Source organism: Mchenga conophoros, linkage group LG4, assembly GCF_057382185.1.
Source record: "Mchenga conophoros isolate Kocher_MC1m ecotype Shallow Benthic linkage group LG4, M_conophoros_male_GT1.1, whole genome shotgun sequence".
NCBI lineage: Eukaryota > Metazoa > Chordata > Actinopteri > Cichliformes > Cichlidae > Mchenga > Mchenga conophoros.
In genome coordinates, this window is record NC_140529.1 from 1,887,039 (window position 1) to 1,912,602 (window position 25,564).

The 25,564-nt window shown below is 43.5% G+C and overlaps 1 protein-coding gene across 1 annotated transcript; it reads left to right on the plus strand.

Moving 5' to 3' along the window:
• Window positions 1-1,005: 1,005 nt before the first annotated feature.
• On the plus strand, window positions 1,006-25,035 carry LOC146575249 (actin-related protein 2/3 complex subunit 1A-A; the record flags this gene model as incomplete). The annotated part of the gene is made up of 10 exons (XM_085272469.1): window positions 1,006-1,039; window positions 1,463-1,597; window positions 3,364-3,468; window positions 20,318-20,540; window positions 20,653-20,760; window positions 22,744-22,950; window positions 23,101-23,176; window positions 23,463-23,653; window positions 24,265-24,355; window positions 24,874-25,035. Coding segments are annotated over 10 exons (1,176 nt in total), but the record flags the coding sequence as incomplete, so codon positions are not given.
• Window positions 25,036-25,564: the final 529 nt, after the last annotated feature.

Consider the following 25,564-nt stretch of genomic DNA (forward strand, 5'->3'; position numbering starts at 1 on the left):
AAATGACACATCGCCCAATTACCATCCCGAGCTGAAAAGAAGAACACGACTTACTAGAGTAAGTCATCTACTAATCAGGAGGTTGGAGATCCAATCCCCGGCTGCTCCAGTCTCCGGGTTGCATGCCCACTTAGGTATGTTCATTGAAGTATGACTCTGGGGCACTTTGCTTTCTTTCACTTTGAAGATGAATCTAATTCAGGAGTCGGATAAATCGGTTGAAATATAAAGTAGTGAAAAACAGTCAATGAAACCCTGGACCCCACAGGGTCAATGCACATATTTGTAATTCATCCATTCATTCTGTACTATATAAACAAATTTAGAAGTGCTCAATAAAGCATTACATGTAAAGACCACAAAGGACCTAACAAAGAGGTTTACATTTTAGCTCATTTATTTGTTAAACATATTTACCTTAATCAAAAGTCCAAACAAAACAGGGGATAAAAAGTTACAGTTATTTGATACACCAGAGGTCACTAACAGGCGGACTGCGGTCTGGATCCAGACCCACAAGCTGTCCCATATGGACCTGGACCTGCAGCCAAAACACAAGGTTATGATCTAAGAGCTGAGGGGAGCTTTTAAAGCTGAAATCGATGAATGTGTACGTAAATGATCCCCATTATTCATATTTGGACATATGGATTTAAAATAGCTTTACTCGTGGTCAGATTTATAATAATGGCAGGATATAAAAATAACATTGAAAGTTTTCATTCAGTTTCATCCCCCAAAAATCAAAGTAAGTCCCAAAGAATGAATGAAGTAGATGTTTTTGTATGAAGCATTTAGTCAAACTGCTGATCACCAGCCTGTGCTGAGAGCGAATTGGAGACATTTGCTCCCAGCAAACTTCTGAGCAGGCAAGCTTGCTCAACAGCTATCAGTAGACACACCTACTGTTCTTTCACTCCCTTCAACAATAACACAGTCATATTCTTCACCAGGACACAGTGCACAGCTCCTGTCGTGCAGACAGTCTCATGAGTACAACTCTGAACGCTCTTCTACTACCTGACCACACAGACACAGGGTAAGTAATAATATCAGCCCTAATTATTTTGTATCAAATCTGAGCAACTTGTTAAGTTTCAGATTGTTTAAACAGAACAAAAGTAGAAGCTGGAATTTAGGTGATATGTTATTGGGCTTAAAACTTTTTCAGTGTAGTCTGTTGTTGTGTATTCAGAAACAAACGCTGACAAGTCTGTCGTTCACCTCCAGATTTGTCTGCATTAGATCTGATAAAGTTGTTATCTCCCAGTCGTTATTCATTCAACTAACTATTAATTACACTAAAGCTATTCCAGAGTCCCTTCTTGAAACCTGATTTCTAATAAAACCCTCAAACAGAGAAAAGTATAAACAACGAACCATTTCTGCTTTATTTAAGAAAACTGTTTCTCAAACAAAGTGTACCCTGTTTTTTCTCTCCCTTTCATCCTGGAACATGCAGCAGCCCATCTTTACAACAACTGTGACAGCAGCAGCATTCCAGCAGTCTGTCTTGCCTCTGTTCAGACATGTCGCTGTACAGTTTTGGACTGGAGCCGCTGTCCTGCCATACCTGGAACAAAGATAGGACCCGTAGGTGAAATACCAGAAAAAATAGTCATGCTCCATTTCCATATATAGAGTAGCTCACACATAAATGCACATATATGGATTGCATTAATGTGGTTCAGAGAAACGTTGGCAATCTTATTATCAGTACAGGAAATTGACTCAGAGAGCTTTAATGCATACATGTATGTATACACCTGGAGGTGATCTGGGCCTTTGAATAACATTGCACTTCACTACCTTTTTTTTAATGTTATATAGAAAGCACTTGGGTGTAGAAGAAATTGCTTGTATGAATGGGTGTGAACAGGTGAATGAGGCATGTTATACAACGATCAAGTACCTGCAGAGGGTCAGGCAAGTCCTGAAGAGTCAGCTGAACGGCAAGTACAAGATCCGGGCTATCAACACCTACGCCCTGCCCGTGATCAGGTAGCCTGCTGGGGTAATAGGCTGGCCAAAGGGGGAGACAGAAACTACTGACATCAAGACCAGGAAGCTCCTGACCATGCATGGAGGGTTTCACCCCAAGTCCAGCACCCTGAGGCTGTACGCTAAACAGAAGGAAGGGGGCCGGGGACTGGTGAGTGTCAGCACCACAGTCCAGGATGAGACAACGAACATCCAAGAATACATTGGGAAGATGGCCCCAACTGACTGAGTGCTCAGTGAATACCTCAGGCAGCAGAAACCCAAGAAAGAGGAGGGAGACGAGGAACCATCATGGAAGGACAGGCCCCTGCACGGTATGTACCACCGGCAGATAGAGGAGGTGGCTGATACCCAGAAATCCTACCAGTGGCTGGACAAAGCTGGACTGAAAGACAGCACAGAGGCACTAATCATGGCAGCACAAGAACAAGCTCTGAGTACAAGATCCATAGAGGCTGGGGTCTATCACAGCAGGCAAGACCCCAGGTGCAGGCTGTGTAAAGATGCCCCAGAGACAATCCAGCACATGGAAGAGCACAGGAAGAAGGAACACGAGAAGCTGGAGAGGTCCCAAGGCCTGGAGAACATGTGGAGGGTGAAGGTAACAGTGGTCCCAGGGTAATCGGAGCACTCAGTGCAGTGACTCCCAAGCGAGTGGCTCCAGCAGATCCCAGGAACAACATCGGAGATCTCTGTCCAGAAGAGCGCAGTCCTAGGAACAGCTAAGATACTGTGCGGGACCCTCAAGCTCCCAGGCCTCTGGTAGAGGACCCGAGCTTGAAGGATAAACCGCCCGCAGGGGCGAGAGGGAATAAAAAAAAAAGAAAAAGTATATATATATATGTATATATATATATATATATATGCACATGGGGCGATCGTGGCTCAAGAGTTGGGAGTTCGCCTTGTAATCGGAAGGTTGCCGGTTCGAGCCCCGGCTTGGACAGTCTCGGTCGTTGTGTCCTTGGGCAAGACACCTCACCCGTTGCCTACTGGTGGTGGTCAGAGGGCCCGGTGGCGCCAGTGTCCGGCAGCCTCGCCTCTGTCAGTGCGCCCCAGGGTGGCTGTGGCTACAATGTAGCTGCCATCACCAGTGTGTGAATGTGTGTGTGAATGGGTGGATGACTGGATATGTAAAGCGCTTTGGGGTCCTTAGGGACTAGTAAAGCGCTATATAAATACAGGCCATTTACCATATATATATATATATATATGACTATGTATGTGAAGCAAGAGAGAGGAATTTATATATATCTCTTTATATCTCTCTTAGATGTTTCTTACATAAATGCCTTTCTGTGGTTCATATTTCTTCATTATTGTTTGACTACTGAAACAAAGTGATGACATATTTGCTTCCAGAGATTGCTGTGAGTCCTAACAACAATGCGGTGAACATCTATGAAAAGAATGGCAAAGACTGGGTCAAGATCCATGAGCTGACTGAGCACAGCGGACGAATCACAGGTACCATATCTGTAATGGAAAGATTTAATCTGTTAAAATCCATTATGACTTTCAAAACGTTCCCATTTTCAAAGTATTAAAGAGGCTGGCTCAGAAGTACATCAGTTAATTATTAATGCCTAACCCCTCGTGTGCCTAAGCATTTGCTTTGCTCTTTATTTCAAGGTTAGCAAACAAAAGTGGAAAAGTCTGCCCATTGAAATTAGATCATTTTTAAAATATCTTCTTATAAAATGATCATCCTTGATAGCCTTTCATAAATATTTGATATGTATAATATTTCTATCCCGTTTTTGTGTTTTTAGTTAATGAGTTTTATTTTTGTTATTTTTATTCCATAATGTTGTTATTTTTTTTCCCAATTAAAAAGATGTTCATTGTTTTAGCTTTAACCCTCTGGGCTCTATCCTGGCTATTTGTTCACTTTTCTTTTTTCAACCATTTTCGCTCTGTTAATGCAAATGGAATGAAACTTCCCAAAGGTCTATATTTTTTTAATTTTCAACATCAGCTCCTTAATAAGATCAATAATATTCACTATACACCAAATTGTTCCTCTTGACTCTATCGTGGCCATTTTTGGCCAATTGAAATCCATTATAACCACCTTTTTTGATTCCTTGTTATTGACAGTACTATATCGTGCGATTTAGGTAGAATTGCTTTCATTCTGAAGTCAACACATGAAAATTGTAGTTTTTAATGTTTTTTACCAAATTACATCATTTACCCATTTTTGGCCAAACAAGCAATTTCATGTAATATTCAGAGTTTCTAGTAGCAGCCTTTGATGGCCTACCTCACTCCAATGGACCAAAATAATGACACAATTTTGACACAGGTTTGATCTTAAGGATCTAATAGTTTGTGTTTGTGCATGACATTGCAGCACAAACATGTATTTGCAAGATAGACTGGAATAAATAATGATGCATCAAACATTACATAGGCTGCAGTGAGTTTCTGTGGATGCAGGCTGTTGAGCTTTGAGTTTCCCAGTCAAACTCAGCTTTGAAGCACATGTTAAAAGCACTTTTACTCTTGTATTTTTCATCAAAAGATACCATACCCAAAATATTAACTCTAGAAACAAAAACAAACCCAATCACAGGACATTTTGCAGAGTTCAAACCTGCAGCTGCAGCTGCAGCGCAAACAACAACAAACACTGTAAACGTGTCCTGGAGTTTCTGCAGGTGCAGACAGAGCTACTGCTGTAAGTCAGCCTAACAGCTTCCAGATCATTTATTCTGGCTATATGGCAAGAAGGTCATCACTGCTTCAAGCACTGTCTGTATGATCTGGTCAGAGAGCAAGGACAGCAGCAGTCCTCTGCCCTTGAAGAAAAGTCATCTGCCCAAGATGAAGAAACTTCCTCTCCAGAAGATGAGGGGCCAATCTCCAAAGAGGCTGACTGCATCACCACTGATGAAGAGTACTAGCCAGTGCCTGAATCCTCTTCTTTGGGGGAAGATTGGGGTTGGGGGGCATGGAGGTGGAGGCCGAGCAGCTGATGGAAAAGAACATAGGAGCATTTTCTGAAACCGAGGAGCCGGTGACTGAGTGGATCCCTCATGAAAGGAAAACCATGTGGGTCCCACCACTGAAGAGAGACTGCTCTACAATCCAGTACCCACTGGTATCAAACCAGGGCTCAGCCTGTATGCAGTTTCCTGCATTAGCAGCCTGAGATCTACTTTTGACTTTTTTATAACAAAGGAGATCTTTTAGCTGCTGTGCACCCTTACAAAGCTGCACGTGAAGCCAAGGTGTGAGGATTGGAGGATTATAGATGAAGTGAAGATGTGAGCCTAAACCAGAATAAAGCAATGCATAGCATGTTGGATGACAACACTGGAAGTTCTCAGGAAGTTAAAAAGGGAAAGGGGTTCAGACTCCAACTGACGGAGGAGCTCCGAGGACAACGTCTTTCCTTCGGGCACCTTGGCAGAGGAACTCCTCAGATGAAAACATGCACAGGGGAAACAACCCAGAGCTTCCCCCCCAGCTCCTCCAGTTGCAACAGAGGAAGATTTTGTTGTCTGTCTTTGGCTTCACCAAAACTACCATGGCAATATCCCACATGCCAAAGCAACAGAGGAATGTGCTTCTTTCTCTAAGCACATTTTCTAAGTGCTTTCTAACTAACATTCACACAGATTCATACTCCGATGGAGGCATCGAAAAGCAATTTAGGGTTAGTATCTTGCCCAAGGATATTTGTCATGCAGTCTAGGGGAAGCCAGGAATCGAACCACCAACCTTCCAATCTACTGATTGGAAGGTTGGCTGTAGCTCTACCACCTGAGCTACAGCCACCAACAGCTCTAGCGCAGTGTCTTTCACCTAGCAGAGTGGACAAACAAACTGATGTTTAAAGGGTTAAAATTTTAAAACAGTAATAAGTATTTTACATTTATGAAAAGACCTGAAGTTAGTTAAAACCTTTATGCAGAAAAAATGGCAAAAAACCCCATAAAAATAATAAAAATTACAGACCTAATCAATTGGTGGTCACTTTTGGCCACGAACAAGCTGAAAGTGTGGTGATTTTGAACAAACCCAAATGGTTAATTATGGGGTTACAGGTTTAATAATCTTCCTCTAAAAATGTTGTACACGCACAAATGTTTGGGTGCTGTGAAGTGTATTATTATAATTAGGTCATGTACTTGTCACTTGTGTAAGTTAGTTAGTAAGCCTTGAGGCGACTTATGTTGTGATTTGGCGCTATATAAATAAAATTGAATTGAATTGAATTGAGCTACAAGGGAACCCCTTCTAAAACGGCAACAGCAGCAGGGGATGATCACGGGAACAGAAAGAAATGTAAAATCTGGTAAAATATATACTTTATTTACAGCATAAAAATGTATCCGGAATCATTCGATCAATCAATTTTCCTGTAGACTCCTGGTGGAGCATAGGTCCGCAACATCACCACGCCAACGGACTCTGTTCTGGGCTGTTCTCTTCAGCTGGGTCCACGTCATTCCGGCGGCCGTCACTTCGCTCTCGACAGATCTTCTCCATGTCTGTTTGGGTCTCCCCACTTTCCTTTTTCCTTGTGGGTTCCAGTTCAGTGCTTGCCTTGTGACATTGTTGGATGGTTTTCGGAGTGTGTGGCCTATCCAGCCTGATTTTCTCCTCTTGATGCTTTGACCAACCGGGTTCTGGCTGGTTCTCTTCCACAGGTCTGTATTCGAGATCTTCTCAGGCCATTTGATGTTAAGGCTGTGTCGCAAGCACTTGTTGATGAAAATCTGCATCTTGCTGGTAATGGTGTTGGTCACCTGCCACGTCTCGGACCCATACAGGAGGACTGCTTTCATATTGGTGTTGAAGATGCGGATCTTGCTGCGCTGGGATAGGGGTTTGGAGTTCCAGATTGGTTGCAGGGAGTTGAATGCAAGCCTTGCTTTGTTGATCCGGCTCCTAATGTCTTCATCTGCGCCGCCATCTGTGTTGACTATGCTTCCTAGGTAGACGAAGAGGTCGGTTTCCACCAAGTAGCTACAGTGGATGTTCTTGTCGGTTGTTCAGCTGCATCACCTCTGTTTTTCTGACGTTGATCTTCAGGCCGGTCTTTTCTGCCTCCTCAGCGAGCCGGGTGAGCTTGGACTGTGCATGTTGCTGCTTGTGGGACAGAAGGCTGATGCCTTCTGCAAAATCCAGGTCCTCCAGCTGTTTGGTGAAGGTCCACTGGATACCGGTGTTGCTCTGTGGTTCTTCTCATGATCCAGTCCATGATGATCAGGAAGATTGCTGACAGCAATGAGCCTTGCCTCATTGCAGTTTTCACTGCGAAGGAGTTGGTCAGTTTTCCATTGTTCAAATCAATTAAATTCAATTTTATTCAATTCAATTTTATTTATATAGCGCCAAATCACAACAAAAGTCACCTCAAGGCGCTTCATAGATACAGAGAAAAACCCAACAATCATATGACCCCCTATGAGCAAGCACTTTGGCGACAGTGGGAAGGAAAAACTCCCTTTTAACAGGAAGAAACCTCCAGCAGAACCAGGCTCAGGGAGGGGCGGGGCCATCTGCTGTGATTGGTTGGGGTGAGAGAAGGAAGACAGGATAAAGACATGCTGTGGAAGAGAGACAGAGGTTAATAACAGATATGATTCAATGCAGAGAGGTCTGTTAATACATAGTGAGTGAGAAAGGTGACTGGAAAGGAAAAACTCAATGCATCATGGGAATCCCCGGCAGCCTACGTGTATTGCAGCATAACTAAGGGAGGATTCAGGGTCACCTGGTCCAGCCCTAACTATATGCTTTAGCAAAAAGGAAAGTTTGAAGTCTAATCTTGAAAGTAGAGATAGTGTCTGTCTCCTGAATCCAAACTGGAAGCTGGTTCCACAGAAGAGGGGCCTGAAAACTGAAGGCTCTGCCTCCCATTCTACTTTTAAATACTCTAGGAACAACAAGTAGGCCTGCAGAGCGAGAGCGAAGTGCTCTAATAGGGTGATATGGTACTACAAGGTCATTTTATTTTTTTTTATTTATTTATTTATTTATTTTTTATACATTAAGATAAGATGGGGCCTGATTATTTAAGACCTTGTATGTGAGGAGCAGGATTTTGAATTCTGGATTTAACAGGAAGCCAATACAGGAGAAATCTGCTCTCTCTTTCTAGTCCCTGTCAGGACTCTTGCTGCAGCATTTTGGATCAGCTGAAGGCTTTTCAGGGAGTTTTTAGGACTTCCTGATAATAATGAATTACAGTCGTCCAGCCTGGAAGTAATAAATGCATGAACTAGTTTTTCAACGTCACTCTGAGACAGGATATTTCTAATTTTAGAGATGTTGCACAAATGGAAGAAAGCAGTCTTACATATTTGTTTAATATGTGCGTTGAAGGACATGTCCTGGTCAAAAATGACTCCAAGGTTCCTCACAGCGTTACTGGAGGCCAAGGTAATGCCATCCAGAGTAAGAATCTGCTTAGATACCATATTTCTAAGATTTTCAGGGCCGAGTCCAATAACCTCATTTTGATCTGAATGAAGAAGCAGAAAGTTAGCGGCCATCCAGGTCTTTATGTCTTTAAGACATTCCTGCAGTTTAACTCATTGGTGTGTGTCATCTGGCTTCATGGACAGATAGAGCTGGGTGTCATCTGCATAGCAGTGTAAATGTATGCTATGTCTTCTAATGATGCTGCCTAAGGGAAGCATGTATAATGAAAACAGAATTGGTCCTAGCACTGAACCCTGTGGAACTCCATAATTAACCTCAGTGTGTGAAGAGGACTCTCCATTTACATGCACAAACTGGAGTCTATTATTAAACCACTGCAGCACAGTACCTGTAATACCTACAGCATGTTCTAATTGCTCTAATAGGATATTATGGTCGACAGTATCGAACGCTGCACTGAGGTCTAGCAGGACAAGCACAGAGATGAGTCCACTGTCAGAGGCCATAAGAAGATCATTTGTAACCTTCACTAAAGCTGTTTCTGTGCTGTGATGAGCTCTGAAACCTGACTGAAACTCTTCAAATAAGCCATTCCTCTGCAGATGATCTGTTAGCTGTTTGACAACTACTCTTTCAAGGATGTTTGATATGAAAGGAAGGTTGGAGATTGGCCTATGATTAGCTAAGACTGCTGGGTCTAGAGATGCTTTTTGAGTAAAGGTTTAACTACAGCCAGCTTGAAGGCCTGTGGTACATAGCCGATCATTAGAGATAGGTTGATCATATTTAAGATCGAAGAATTAATTAATGGCAGGACTTCTTTGAGCAGTTTTGTAGGAATGGGGTCTAAAAGACACGTTGATAGTTTGGAGGAAGTAATTATTGAAGTTAACTCAGAAAGATCAATTGGAGAAAAAGAGTCTAACTTAACATCAATGGTACTGAAAGTAGCTGTAGATAATATTACAGTGGGGCAAAAAAGTATTTAGTCAGCCACCGATTGTGCAAGTTCCCCCACTTAAAATGATGACAGAGGTCAGTAATTTGCACCAGAGGTACACTTCAACTGTGAGAGACAGAATGTGAAAAAAAAAATCCATGAATCCACATGGTAGGATTTGTAAAGAATTTATTCGTAAATCAGGGTGGAAAATAAGTATTTGGTCACCTCAAACATGGAAAATCTCTGGCTCTCACAGACCTGTAACGTCTTCTGTAAGAAGCTTTTCTGTCCCCCACTCGTTACCTGTATGAATGGCACCTGTTTGAACTCATCATCTGTATAAAAGACACCTGTCCACAGCCTCAAACAGTCAGACTCCAAACTCCGCCATGGCCAAGACCAAAGAGCTTTCGAAGGACACCAGGAAAAGTATTGTAGACCTGCACCAGACTGGGAAGAGTGAATCTACAATAGGCAAGCAGCTTGGTGTGAAAAAATCAACTGTGGGAGCAATCATCAGAAAATGGAAGACATACAAGACCACTGATAATCTCCCTCGATCTGGGGCTCCACGCAAGATCTCATCCCGTGGGGTCAAAATGATCATGAGAACGGTGAGCAAAGATCCCAGAACCACACGGGGGGACCTGGTGAATGACCTGCAGAGAGCTGGGACCAAAGTAACAAAGGTCACCATCAGTAACACACAACAACGGCAGGGAATCAAATCCCGCAGTGCCAGACGTGTTCCGCTGCTGAAGCCAGTGCATGTCCAGGCCCGTCTGAAGTTTGCCAGAGAGCACATGGATGATACAGCAGAGGATTGGGAGAATGTCATGTGGTCAGATGAAACCAAAGTAGAACTTTTTGGTATAAACTCAACTCGTCGTGTTTGGAGGAAGAAGAATACTGAGTTGCATCCCAAGAACACCATACCTACTGTGAAGCATGGGGGTGGAAACATCATGCTATGGGGCTGTTTTTCTGCCAAGGGGACAGGACGACTGATCCGTGTTAAGGACAGAATGAATGGGGCCATGTATCGTGAGATTTTGAGCCAAAACCTCCTTCCATCAGTGAGAACTTTGAAGATGAAACGAGGCTGGGTCTTCCAACATGACAATGATCCAAAACACACCGCCCGGGCAACAAAGGAGTGGCTCCGTAAGAAGCATTTGAAAGTCCTGGAGTGGCCTAGCCAGTCTCCAGACCTCAACCCCATAGAAAATCTGTGGCGGGAGTTGAAAGTCCGTGTTGCTCGGCGACAGCCCCAAAACATCACTGCTCTCGAGAAGATCTGCATGGAGGAATGGGCCAAAATACCAGCTACTGTGTGTGCAAACCTGGTAAAGACCTATAGTAAACGTTTGACCTCTGTTATTGCCAACAGAGGTTATGTTACAAAGTATTGAGTTGTATTTTTGTTATTGACCAAATACTTATTTTCCACCCTGATTTACGAATAAATTCTTTACAAATCCTACCATGTGGATTCATGGATTTTTTTTTTCACATTCTGTCTCTCACAGTTGAAGTGTACCTCTGGTGCAAATTACTGACCTCTGTCATCATTTTAGGTGGGGGAACTTGCACAATCGGTGGCTGACTAAATACTTTTTTGCCCCACTGTACATCTGTGGGATGATTATTGGTAATTTTTTCTCTAATGTTATTCGTGAAGAAGTTCATGAAGTCATTACTAGTTAATGTTAAAGGGATGGTTGGCTCAACAGAGCTCTGACCGTTTGTCAGCCTGGCTACAGAGCTGAAGAGAAACCTGGGGTTGTTCTTATTTTCTTCAATCAGTGATGAATAGTAAGATGTTCTGGCTTTGCGGAGGGCTTTCTTATAAAGCAGCAATCTATTTCTCTAGGCTAAATGATGATCCTGTAAATTTGTGACACGCCATTTCCTCTCCAGCTTACGAGTCATCTGCTTTAGGGTACGTGTTTGAGAATTATACCACGGAGTCAGGTACTTCTGATTTGAGACCTTAGTTTTCAAGGAGCTACATTATCCAGAGTCGTACGTAGTGAGGAGGTAAAATTATTAACAAGATAATCGACCTCTGTTGGGGTAGCGTTCAGATAGCTGCTTTGCTCTGTGTTGGTACAGGGCATTGAAGATGATAACAGTCGGTGGATTATATTCTTAAACTTAGTTACAGCGCTTTCAGAAAGACATCTACTTTGATAAAGTCTACCCTCCACCGCTGTGTAATCAATTATTGTAAATGTAAATGTTATCAGGAAATGATCAGACAGGAGAGGGTTTTCAGGAAACACTGTTAAATGTTCAGTTTCTATGCCATATGTTAAAACAAGATCTAGAGTGTGATTAAAGTGGTGGGTGGGTTCTTTTACATTTCTGAGTCTTAGAAATCAGACAGAAACTCTGTGTAAGGCCCAGGTGGACGATAGGTGATAACAAGTAAGACTGGTTTCTGAGTTTTACAGCTCGGGTGGACGAGGCTAAGCATCAGGCTTTCAAATGAATTAAAAGTCTGTCTGGGTCTTTGGTTGATTAATAGGCTGGTGTGAAAAATTGCTGCCACACCTCCCCCTCGGCCTGTGCTTCGAGGTTTCTGGTAGTTAGAATGACTCGGGGGTGTTGATTCATTTAAACTAACATAATCATCCTGCTGCAACCAGGTTTCTGTAAGGCAGAGTAAATCGATTTGTTGATCAATTCATGTACTAACAGAGACTTGGAGGAGAGAGACCTAATATTTAATAATCCACATTTCACTGTTTTACTCTTTGGTTCTGATGTGGATACTGTATTGTTGTCAAAGGAGCTTGCAAAGAAAAGCATCTGGACTTCGTTAAGTTACTTGAAGACATTTCACCTCTCATCCGAGAAGCTTCTTCAGTTCTAAGGTCAAATGGTGGAGAGTCCCAGATATAAACCTAGTGGGAGTGACCCCCCACAGAGAGACAAAAGAACCCCCTGATGATCCTCTAATCGCCTGAGCCAAGGTGTGAAACTGGGTGTGGGTCCCAATCAGCCAGGGTTTCGGGTGAGTTCATTGTGAAACCTGGCCCCACCCTATCATGCGAATTCCTGAGGTCAGATGGCCCAGGATGTGAGTGGGCGTTAAGGCGTCTGGGAAGGGAACTCAAAACTGGATTATAGATGGCAGAGAGTTGGTGTCGTAAACCCCGCCTCTGTTCAAAGATGGTCGCTCACAGTGGACATAGATGCTTCTTTCACTCCTCTTTCAAACCATCTGTCGTCTCTGTCCAAAATGTGAACACTGGCATCCTCGATACTGTATTGTTCTTTCTTTGTGATTGTTTATGTTTAAGTTGTTTGTTGCTGGTTTTTAGTTTGTTTTTTGTCTGTTTGGGAGCTGACACGGTCTCTGTGGAGATGGGTTTTTGGGGGGCGGTAGCAGGAGGAGAGAAGCTGCAGAGAGGCGTGTAAGACTGCAACTCTGCTTCCTGGTCCCAACTCTGGATCGTCATATTTTGGGGGGTTTAATAAATTTGTCCATATTTCTAGAAATGAGAGCTGCTCCGTCCAAAGTGGGATGGATGCCGTCTCTGCTAACAAGACCAGGTTTCCTCCAGAAGGTTTGCCAATTATCTATGAAGCCCACATCGTTTCTGGGACACCACTCAGACAGCCAGCAATTTAAGGAGAACATGTGGCTAAACATGTCACTCCTGGTCTGATTGGGGAGGGGACCAGAGAAAACTACAGAGTCCAACATTGTTTTGGCAAAGTTACACATCGATTCAATATTGATTTTAGTGACCTCCGATTGGCGTAACCGGGTGTCATTACTGCCGACGTGAATTATGATTTTACTGAATTTACGTTTACCCTTAGCCAGCAGTTTTAAATTTCCTTCAATGTCGCCTGCTCTGGCCCCTGGAAGACAATTGACTATGGTTGTAGGTGTCTCTAGCTTCACATGTCTGAGAACAGAATCACCAATTACCAGAGTTTGACCCCCGGCGGGTGTGTCGCCGAGTGGGGAAAAACGGTTAGACACATGAACGGGTTGGTGGTGTACCTGGGGCTTCTGTTTAGGACTATGCTTCCTCCTCACTGTCACCCAGCCGCCCTCTTTCCCCTGCTGCTTGGGGTCTGCCAGGGAACAGCTAACGGGGCCTACGCTATCTTCGGCTGCACCAGCTACAGGGGCCTGGCTAGCTACGGGTGAATGAAGGGTGCGAAGCCGAGTCTCCAATTCAGTAATCCTGGCCTCCAGAGCTGCAAATATGCTACATTTGTTACAGATAACATTTGTACATATCATTACTGCTAAAGGAGGCCGAGGAGTAACTAAACATCTGACACAATGAGCAAGAAAGTGCAGGAGGGACAGGTGAAGTAGCCATGGTGCTAACGAGTCGGCTACGAGCTAAGCTAAGCTACAGAAACAGTACAGAGACAGTGAGTGAATACTTTGGCTATAAATTAGGTAGTGAGTACACAGAAATTGTGCTTCGGATGAAGCATGTGAAGATTATACTATGAAAAAAAGAATGTATTTAAAGTTTTTAATTAAATTGCTAAGCAGATAAGCTACTCAGAAACAACAATGTGTTTGAGCAGGAACAGGAAGTGATACTCTACCACAGAGCGAGTGAACACCAAGTGACAGCGCCACCAAGAGTCAGGATGATCTGGCAGGATGAGTCTTCGTAGTTGGCAGGATGAGTCTTCTGTTGGATGATGTTGATGAGCTTCTGCGGGATTCCGTAGTGCTGCGTCAGTTTCCACATGGTCTCCCTGTCAACGCTGTCGAAGGCTTTTTCAAAGTCAACAAAGATTGTGTACAAGGGAGACTGCCATTCAATAGACTGCTTGATGATGTGGTCTGTACATGATCTGTCTTGTCTAAATCCTGCCTGCTCTGATCTCAGTCTCTTGTCCAGTGCCTTCGTCAGTCTCTGCAAGATCATTCTGGTCAACACCTTGCTGGGGAATGACAGCAGCATAATTCCTCACCAGTTGCTGCACTGGGATAGGTCGCCTTTCTTATGGAGCTTCATCAGGTACCCATGCTTCCAGTTCGCAGGCACTTGCTCCTGTTCACATATCTTCACTAGGAGAGGATGTAGCATCTCCCCTGCTGCTGCCGCGTCTGGCTTGAGAGCTTCTGGAGGGATGCCATCAGGCCCTGTGTCGGGAACTGTTTGCGGTGGTGGTGGATTCAGGATCTCTTCAAAATGTTCCACCTATCTTTCCTGACAAGGACACTCTCTTCATGTTGTTCTGCTTGGCTGCTGTTTCTGCCTCTTCTGTCATACTGTGCACAAATTGTCCTTTGTCCCGTCTGGCACTCTTCTTCACTTCTCGGTTCACCTCCCAATATTGTGCTCTGAGGTCTGTTTTCTCATGTTGATCCTGACATCTGTTAATTTTCTGCCTCACCTCCTTCCTCTTCCCTACCTTCTCCCATGTCTCTTTTGTCATCCACTCTTTCTGCCCCTTCTCCTTCTTCCCCCGGACTTTGGTGCAAACGGCCTTCCAGGTCTTCTGTATTTCTGTCCAGGAGTTCTCTATTGTCTCTTCGACCAGATCCCCAAGGGCTTCAAACCTGTTCCTGACTTCACAGTTGAACTCTTTTTCTTGCTTGCCCTCTTTCAAAAACTGTATGTTGAATTTCAGTTCAATTCAATTCAATTCAATTTTATTTATATTATATATATAATTTGTGGGGTGGTCTTCCTGAAGAGTTGCATAAGGATCTCAATTTGGTCTTCAGTGTTGCCACTAGCAACTGATGGTCTGAGGCTGCATCAGCACCGCGCCTTGCTCTGACGTCCAGCATACTTCGTCTCCACTTCTGGTCGATGGTGAAGTGGTCGATCTGGTTGTCAGTCTTCCCATTTGGTGAAGTCGGAGTGGTCTTTTGGATCTTCCTGTGTGGGTAGATGGTGCCACCCATGGATAGGTCATAAAAGGAACAGAAGTCAGTGAACAGCTCTCCATTCTTGTTGCAGATGCCTATGCCGTGTCTACCCATGATGAGTTCTCTGTCTGTGTTGTCGCCTCCCACCTTGGCATTCAAGTCACCCATGACGATGCACCCACTAACGCGCTGCATTAGTGGATGCATAACATTGGATGATAGTGGGTTCAACTGCCCTTGCAGACTTGCCAGCGAGCTGGCTTCCCAATGGCTTTCACTGGCACGCGTCATGGGCCCCACTGAAGAGGAGTCTACCTGTCCAGGCAGTTGTAGGGATGTATTTGTTGTTGCAGTTTCTGTAGCATGACTTTTTTTTTAAGAGGATGGGGTTGCTAGACCCACGCCCAACCCTCCTCCTTTCTCATCCTGGACTTGACACCAGGCAATGGCGGAGTTGGAAAGAATCATTAAAAGAACATAAAACTAAAGACAATAAAGATCTGCAGTCTGGGAGCTGAAGCCCCCCTAAGAGTCCTGTAGCATCCAGTCGAACTGAGAAGGCCAGAACTGATGGTTGTTGAATGACCTTTATTATTCCTTGCCGTGTATCAGACAACGAACCAACGTAAGAGCTAGACAAACAAATAAAACAATTACCATGTTATTTATGTAACACCATTTTAACCGCCATTACGCTGGTCTAACCGTTTTCTATTAAACTATATAATACATATTATGCATTTCAGATTGCTCAAATTAAATCATGTACATTACAAACCTTGTTCCCCTGTCGACTGTAGCTAGAACCATTCGTTTTTGTACAATTTAACCATGTTTTTCTCTCCCTTTTCTCCGTTAGCATTAGTTTTCCGTTTTCTTCCGTCTTTTTTGGGGTGGCTGTAGCTCAGGTGGCAGAGCAGGTCAGCCACTAATCAGAAGGTCGGTGGTTCGATCCCAGGCTGCCTCCTGGCTGCATGTCAAATATCCTTGGGCAAGATACTAACCCCATGTTTGCCTACTGGTGGTGGTCAGAGGGCCCGGTGGCGCCTGTGTCCGGCAGCCTCGCCTCTGTCAGTGCGCCCCAGGGCAGCTGTGGCTACAATCAAGGCTGGACTGGGACAAAAAATCGGCCCGGGCATTTTGACTGGAGACCGGCCCACCAGGATAAAGATTGAAAATGTGACGTCATTCAGGGGTAAAACCGCAAAGGGTTCTGGGAACTTGTGGCAAATTGAACTCAGTTACACAGCGATAAAAAGAAACCCAAAAAATGGCAAGAAGCTGTTGTATTATTAACTGCAATAGCCGGTCGCATGACAGCCACGGGAAGCCGACGGGTAAAGAGATCGTTTTTTTTTTTATCGGATTATGTCGTTGAAGAGAAATTTTTTAAGCCATGTTTCCGAAGTAAGAGCCACGGATGGTCTGGATATACCAAATATAACGTCCCAGAACACTCCAGCTCACATGTTAGTCTGCTCCAAGCATTCCCACAAAGGTCAGTGTTTTTTAGTAGTTAATACGTCATTTTTCTTAACATAATTGGTGATATAGGTTACAAACAAGTCTGGCGCTGAACAGAAATTGTCGCGCTATGCTCCTTTGTTTATTGTGCATAAATAGTGAATTGTCCTGACACAATATTGCGCTTCGCTTCTGTTATTACCATGGTACATTGACAAAAACATATACTTTTATTCACAGGATAAAACAGTTGTTTTGTATCACTAATTGTCCAGTGCGATTACAGCATACAATATTATTGTCACTGCTACATTTCTGTAATGAACCAGAAATTATTTCCACTACTAATTAATTACCGTTGAGCTCAAAGGTCCTATTAATAAACGGTTAACGAATGTGTATTTATGACGACGATTTGTGAGACTGGTAAACTTACCTTTGTTCGTACGATGGTCTTTCGTTCTACTCGGTGCATTTCAAGGTCCTGTACCCATCCGTCGGTAAACTGTACCTGGGCTTGTTGCAGTGACCTGAAGTTACTAAACTTCATGAGTGTATGCACTCACTCCAAGAACCGTATAATTATAAATCTGAGCGTGGTGAAAGTTGGGCAACACGCTAACGTCTTTTGTCCACTCTGTGTGCTCGTGAGGGTCTGACCCTTTCACTCCTTTGATTTTTTCCTCGTATCTTTTCTTTGTCTTTTCGTCGAGTCTGTCTTTGTACGGACCGGCATTGTTCTCCTTTTGTTTTGTACATTCCTTTTTTGTGCGTCAAAGAAAAAACAAGAAGGCATTGGAACCGGAGAATGAACGTTTTGCGGTGCTGCAAATGTTTGCATTTGATGCGGTACTTGGATTGTTTTGCCACGAGTTCCCGGCATGCAATGCGCAAAAATCACGTGATTGCTAAACAAGGGGGAGGGTCCATCCGGCCTCCTCGGCTGTAATTGGTCCAGCCCAGAGTCGATCATGACCAATTGGCCAATCCAACACCTTTCATTATATATACCCTTCCTAAAAAAAAAAAAAAAAAAAAAAATCCATCGGCCCATAACAACAAAAAAATCGCCAGCGGCCCACCGGGCAAATGCCCGGTATGCCCGATGGCCAGTCCAGCTATGGCTACAATGTAGCTTGCCATCGCCAGTGTGTGAATGTGTGTGTGAATGGGTGAATGACTGAATGTAGTGTAAAGCGCTTTGGGGTCCTATGGACTAGAAAAGCGCTATACAAAAAATGCAGGCCATTTTTTGTACATCAAGTTGGTTACCGTTACATCATTCACTTCCGGTTACACGGGAAGTTACCAAAATAAAAGAACAAGCATTATATTACGTGTATATGAATTAGCTTTACATATCCGCTGTTACAGGTCCCAATCAGTCTCAGTCCACTGAACTCCACCAATGGGGCCAGGCCGTCAGCGTCCTCCAGTAGTGTCCTCCGCCACTCCGCTCTGCTTCCGCTAAACACAGTGAAGCAGGAGCACCCATCCTAATGTACCAGGGATGTCTCTATACATTTTTACAATGGGACTTACCCCACAAGTGCAGAGCTCTAAACCCCGCCTGTCGCTGCTCTGTGCCTAAAGCGTTTTAGCTGGCGTCTTGCTGCCACTTGGACAAAGTCTGCCATTGATGAACCGAAGGCCCTCTCTCCTTCTCCTGCGACTGCGGCCCCACCCTGCCGCCAGTTACTGTTCCACGGCTCGTGCTGCCTACGGCTGCGTCCTTTCGCACAGTCACCTCCTGTGGCTGCACCTCCCGCCACGCTCCTCCATGGGTCTCTCCTTCTCCTCTGCGTCCGGCCACACCTCTCTTCTCTGACCTGCCAGGCCCTCCTATTGGCTGCTGCCAACAAGGGAGGCCTGATTGATTTCTGTCCCCTGTGCCCTCCAGGTGTGTCTAATTAGGGAAAGCAGGGGGCGGAGTCTCTCTGAAAGAAGATCCAATTAATACAATAAAAGCACGCAACACTAAAATACACTCAACATTAAAACACAACAAAGCATGCAACACTAGAAAAGAAATCCTTCTTCCCCAGATGACATACTTCTCTCAGTACATAGACCCTTTAACAGCAGTGAACTTCTTTGTGTAGGACATAACGTTGAAGACAACATTTATTTACCAAATTAAAGCTGAAACATTTTGTTAGAATTCTAAGTGTGTTTACTGAAAATCAAAGTGTCAGTGAGTACAGTCTCCACCAATATGCACTCAGAAACTGGGGAAACTCACACAGGAAGTGGTCTGGCAGACCCAAAGCAACAACAGAATCAGAATACAGGTTTGTGAGAGTCAACAGCAGGTGTGATAGCTGGAGATTGCAGCTCAATAGTAGTTAAAGGGTGCAAGTCTTTGCTTCAGTTATACAGAGAAGACTGCAACATGTAGGTCTGACACGGTGAATTGCTAAGATGTCAGAAAGGGGGATTGTTTGGGCCATGAACCAAGGCCAGTGGACTAAAGAATACCTATAAGACCTATAAGACCTCTAATAAGTCCATAAGAAGGGTTTATAGACCAATGAAACAAAATCTAATTGACTGCAGATGAATTACACCAAAAGTATGTGCTTCATGAGATGTATGATTTCTATTTTATATTAGAGCTTTAAATGGAGTTTACTGCAAAGGTATAATTTGTGTTTTTAAATAAATCAAAAAATCCTTATGAAAGTAATTGGATAAATTCTAATGCACATTTTAAAGCTCTTATCCAGTCATGGTATGTTAGTTTCATGTGTTTGCAACAGATGTAGCACCTTTTGGGAGGTTTAAATGTCTGTATTTTGGCCAAGTATAACTGACTGTCAGTGAGTAGCTAAGTTCAAGTATCTGGTACCTCTGCTAGACCATAAATTCCAACACATGAATACCATTACAGACGGCGTCACCGACTATATAAATATCTGCAAGTATACCATCATATCAAGCAATGACCTGAAGGCGTACTGAATGATAAGAAGAGGGTCATTAGGTCAGGGAACAAAGGGGAGTTGCAAAAAATGAAGGTGGAGTATTAAGGGAGGAGTAAGGAGATGGAGTCCAGGGAGCTGGTGAGGAGGTCTGTGAAGCAATAAGTCAGAAATCACCTCCTTCTGAATGTCAGCAACATAAAAGAGATGGTAAAGAGAGGGGAAAAGAATGTGACTAGGCCCATTAGAATCATAGGTGAGGAGGTGGACAGCTACAGGTACCTGAGGTACACCTCATTTTATTTTCTCAGGAAGCTCAGATCCTGCAGCAACATCTTGGAGATCTTTTAGCAGTCTGTCGCAAATGCCATTTACTTTTCTGATCAATTCACAATGCTGGAACCATCACTGGCCAGAATCATTTTAGTCAGTGATGGACAAACTGCTTCCTATCATGTACAGCCCATCTCACCTGATCCATTCCACACTACTGACATAGTAGAGAGCCATCTTCCTCAGACTTACTGAACTCCTCTGCCATAAAGAATGCTTCAGGAAATTATTTCTACCATTATCTATAAATCAATTCAATAAATCTGTTTTGTGTGTGATGGGTGAGGATACCTATCAACTATAAGATTCCATGCACATATTTCTGTGTTATACCTTCTTGCAGCTGTTTCTCAGATATATAGTGTCCATATCTGTCATCCATAGGCATAGACTGGGCCCCGCAGTCTAATCGCATAGTGACATGTGCCTCCGACCGCAATGCCTATGTGTGGACCCTGAAGGATGGTGTCTGGAAACCTACCTTAGTCTTGGTACGCATCAACCGTGCAGCCACATGTGTGAAGTGGTCCCCACTGGAGAACAAGTTTGCCCTGGGCAGTGGAGCCCGTCTTATCTCTATCTGCTACTTCGAGCAGGAAAATGACTGGTGAGCAATATAAGATCTCATTTAAAAGACTTGTGTTTGGTACATAAGACGTGACGATGTTGATTTTTGTTAGTATGATAGGAATGGTTCTAACATTCCTCCTCCACTTTAGGTGGCTGAGTAAGCACATCAAGAAGTCAATTTGCTCTACAGTGCTGAGTCTGGACTGGCATCCCAACAACATTCTCCTGGCAGCAGGGTCTGCAGACCTTCACTGCAGGTGAAACTACAACGAAACCTGTGGTCGATCTTTGCATGATGAAGACACACAATGACTGCATCTTTCTCACATATTTGCACTTCTTATTTCAGTATAAATTTGTTTTAGACAAATCTTCAAGCCACACTGTTGCACTGGATCTTGCTCCTTGATTAACACATACTAATACAGTGGAATTTATTTTGACTTAATCACACTTACAGTCTTCTGTTGCCCTCATCAGTGAGGGTTAGGATTTCCTTTGTGTAAATCTTAAGGGGTGGCTGTAGCTCAGGAGGTAGTGCACGTCATCTGCCAATTGGAAGGTTGGTGGGTCAATTACTGGCTCCCCCAGTCTGCATGCCAAATATCCTTGGGCAAGATACTAACCCCCATGCAACCATTGGAGTATGAATGTGCATGAGTGTGAGAGGCATAGAGTACTTGTGTGAATGGGTGAGTATGGGTGAATGCGGCGTGTTGTATAGAGCGCTTTGAGTACTCCAGGACAGTAGAAAAGCGCTATATAAGAATCAGTCCATTTACACAAAGTTTGACTAAGTCTAGAGTTAGCAGGTGTTGGGAATTTCAGTTTAAAGCCATGATCAGGATAAAGAAGACACATTACTTTCATAAGAAAGTGTGCCAAATCATCTCTGGCAGTGCCAGTTTGACTGTTGTTTGGTGTCATTCATTGAACTGGATCATTGAAGTCTGAATTACCATACATAGCCACAACAGCCTGTTACCTCCTCCTAATGCTGGTCACTGGCTTGGTCACACACTGCTGTGGATCGGCGTCCCATTCTTCAACCAGCATTTGTCTCTCTTGCGCAAACATCGCATCCAAACTGATCCCGCAAATGTTCAATGTGGTTGTGGTCAGGACTGCAGGTAGGCCAATCGACCCACTCTCCTCCCGAGTTCTGGAGGTTTCTGGTAAACTGCGCTCTGTGGGGACGAGCACTGTCATCTTGGAGAATAGAGTTTGGTCCCGGACTGTGGAGATATGGGATTGCCTGGTGGCACAACCTCATCTCGATACCTCTCAGCATTGAAACTGCCTCCAGTGAGGAGAAGCCTCGCCACCACCATCGCACTGCCTCAACCAAAATCTCTGGCTGGTGAAGAAATCAGCTCAGTGTTCTTTGCGTCTTCACACTACCATATAATCCAACTGCTGTAGGCAGAATCTGGACTCATCGCTAATGTTCCTCCACATGTTCAAGTCCAGTGCATGTGTCGCCAGCACCACTGCAACTGGTCCTGACAGTGAAGGGCAGCCATAGCAGACCTCCTGGCTCGCCTGGCTGACAGGGTGAGGAAATGGTCTTCTTGTCGTGTCATCTTCTTGGCATGCCCACTTCACAGCCTATCTTCGACATCCTGCATTACATGGAGCTTGACCATCAGTTTATAGATGGTACTAGGGATCACGCGAAATAATGTTGCAGCTCGGTTTTGCAGAACACCAGCTTGAATTTGCCTGATCAGTCAAACATGGCATACTTGGATGAGAAGCAAACTGACTGTTGTAGCCAGTGTTGCTAGTCTGGTGTCGATTAATCACCTTATTGTCACCAGAAGCTCAAAACAAAAGTCAGTAGCAGAATAAGTTTTCAATGGCACAGCCCAAATACTCAACTCTGCTGCATAAGTCACACATTCTCCTTAAAGATGTAGCACCATTTAAGGAGAAATAAATAACTGCCATCAAGCATCAATCTGGTTTTTGTGCTAAGTTTAATTTTATACTATATTTCCTTTAACCTAATATTGATTTGTGTAAAAATGTTTAAATAATAAAAGTAAAAAGTCAGATATGTCAAGCATGAAAGGCAACCACAAGGTTTTATGTTATAAAATAATGTCAGTACACTTGAACCAAAGATGTCTTATTCATTTTGGTTATGGGCCATACAGGCTTTATGGGTAATGAAAAAGTAGACAAAACACACTGATTCACTATTTAAGAACTAACAAAGAGATATTTGTGTTTCCCAGGATTTTCTCAACCTACATCAAGGACATTGAGGAAAAGCCCGGGCCCACTGCCTGGGGGGCCAAGATGCCTTTTGGGGAGATGATGCTGGAGCATAAAGACTGTGGTGGGTGGGTACACAGTGTTTCTTTCTCTCCCAGTGGAGACCAGTTGGCCTGGGTGGCCCACAACAGCAGCATCAGTGTCGCTGATGCCACACAGGGGAAGGAGTAAGTATTGCTACCGAACCACTTACTTCATTAATATGAGGAGTATTATTTTATTCACTTAAACATATAGCCATTACTGTAAACCTTTCCTTGTATATAGGAGTGCCACAGGTGCATGACCTTATATCATTTCACCTGTTCGCCTGTTAGGGTAATCCAGCTGACCAGTGACAGCCTGCCACTGCTGAGCGTCCTCTATATCAGCCCTACTGAGATTGTTGCTGCGGTAACTATGCCCCGCTCCATGTGTTTGTCTGTGTAAATCAAAATTATTCAACTGTGTAAAGATGTAAAATCTCCATATTATCAATAGATTAAATGACTGTGAGTCATGTGAAAGGCATGTTCAAGACAGAAAGACAAAACTGAAGCCTTGACAAATAAAACAAAAAAAATTATACTAAATTGTGTCTGAGCTTTGCTGCTCCATGGCCATTGGTCACGCAATATCACATTGAAAAACCGAATATCCGAAATGATCAGATATTCTTTTGTGCTTTTTCTGCACCCAGGGACATGACTGTTGCCCCTACCAGTACACGTATAAGGGCCCACGCTCTCTGGAGTTTGTGAAGAAGCTTGATATCCCAAAGCAGACCTCCAAAGGGAATATGTCAGCAATGCAACACTTTCGCAACCTGGACAAAAAGGCCACTGACGAGGAAATCGGTGACCTGGACGCACTTCATCAAAACAGCATCACGTGAGGAATACTGCTTTTTAATTTGAAAAGGCACAATAACCTTTGCTGAGGAGGTTCTGTTCTTAAACAACTGAGTGAAGGAAGCATGTTTTAAATATTTTATACTATTTGTCATCCTACAGCTCTCACCCACTTTATTTTCTGCCAACATTTCCAAAGCTGAGTGTTTCTTCTTCACTCACTATGTGTTGATAGACCTCTCTCTGTTTAATCATTAGTTATTATTAATCTCTGGCTCCCAAACCAATCACAGGCCCTCCCTGAGCCTGGTTCTGCTGGAGGTTTCTTCCTGTTAAAAGGGAGTTTTTCCTTCCCACTGTCGCCAAAGTGCTTGCTCATAGGGGGTCATATGATTGTTGTGGTTTCTCTCTATTATTTACAAAGTAAAGTGTGCTGAGGTGACTGTTGTTGTGATTTGGTGCTATGTAAATACAATTCAAGTGAACTGACAAATTAAAATGGAAACTGATTTTAAAACCATCATTAATACCCGTTGATCTCACTTTGCTCACAGAAGAGCATCTGTTAGTACGCGTCAGACATTTTGTCTGTCCAAATATTTTCACCTATGTTGTCATTTCCTTTCTTAGCTGTTACTTTGTGCTCTGCAGGCAGCTGCGTATTGTATCACTGGACAAAGCCAAAGTTGTGCAGTACAGCAGCGTGGGTCTGGATGGAGCTATGGTGATCTGGGATTTTAAGGTACTGTCTTCAGTAAAAATACAAAAAGATGAAGTGGATGTAGTAATTATTTTTGAAACAATCTTTTTTGAATCGCTCTGATGATGAGAAACTGAGCAAGCTCAGCTCACTGAAGTCGGGCTTCTCGATGAAGTAAAAGTAGGATGCACACATTTAGTGCAAATTTACCAATGTTTCTTAAATATCTCACATTACAGGCTCAGACCAGTTTTCTGATTTCAGATCTCCAAAACACTCAAAGTGATTTGTCGCTGCACTTGAATGTAAATTTGAATTGTTAAATTTGTTACTAAGAGTTATATAAACCTTAGAAGGCTGGGAAATATGAATTTCATGCCTGAGAGTATTAATGGAGATCCACACTGATAATACACTCAGGTGTATTGGATCTCTGTGCTCAGTGTTAGCCATCAGCTATAATGGAACAAGAAACACATAATTTGATGATCCTTGTGTGTCATTCACATCTTAAAGGCTCATATGTTCTAATATGCTTTTGTTTTTGCTCTCCTTTGCAGCCCTGACTCCACATTTGTCCTTGAGCTGAGTCAGAGATCAAACACATCCTTGGTTCATTCATTCATCTGTGTTTTCCAGTAACTGGGAAATGCTGTTAGCACATGTGATTTGTGATATTTGACAAAAAACTAATTGTTTACTAAAATAAATGGGTAATGTATTGCCTGTTGTGGATCCACTGTGCTTTACATAACTTACTCTGCCAGTACATATGGAGGCCAGTGTAGCTAATCCTGTGTTACGGCTGGTTTCCTTGACTTTAGGGTTTTAGACCTGCGGTCATGTATTTGGCGCAAACTGGACTTTAAATTCAGACCCAGCACACCAGAAGTTTAAAAGCTTTATTTACAGACTAAGTGTAACTTACTGAGAACAAACAGGAGACTGGTATGGCAAAACTGACTGTGGGAACTAAAGCAGAAGCTCATTTGAGTGAGGAGAAACAATGGTAGCTGGGACTGGGAAAAGTGTGGAAGACTTGCTAAACTGTTTTGGGTACATCTGGTTATCTCACTCGAGGGAGTTCCAGAACAGAAACTTCGGAGGGATCTGAGGAGAGCCCACAGGTTTCCAGACAGGGAGAGTGAATAAGCTGTTGAGTTATAGGTAATACGGTTATTAAGGCCCCATAATACTGGCTGGACTCTCGTTGCATGGGACCATCAAGCTTGCTGTGTTGTGGGTGTCTCA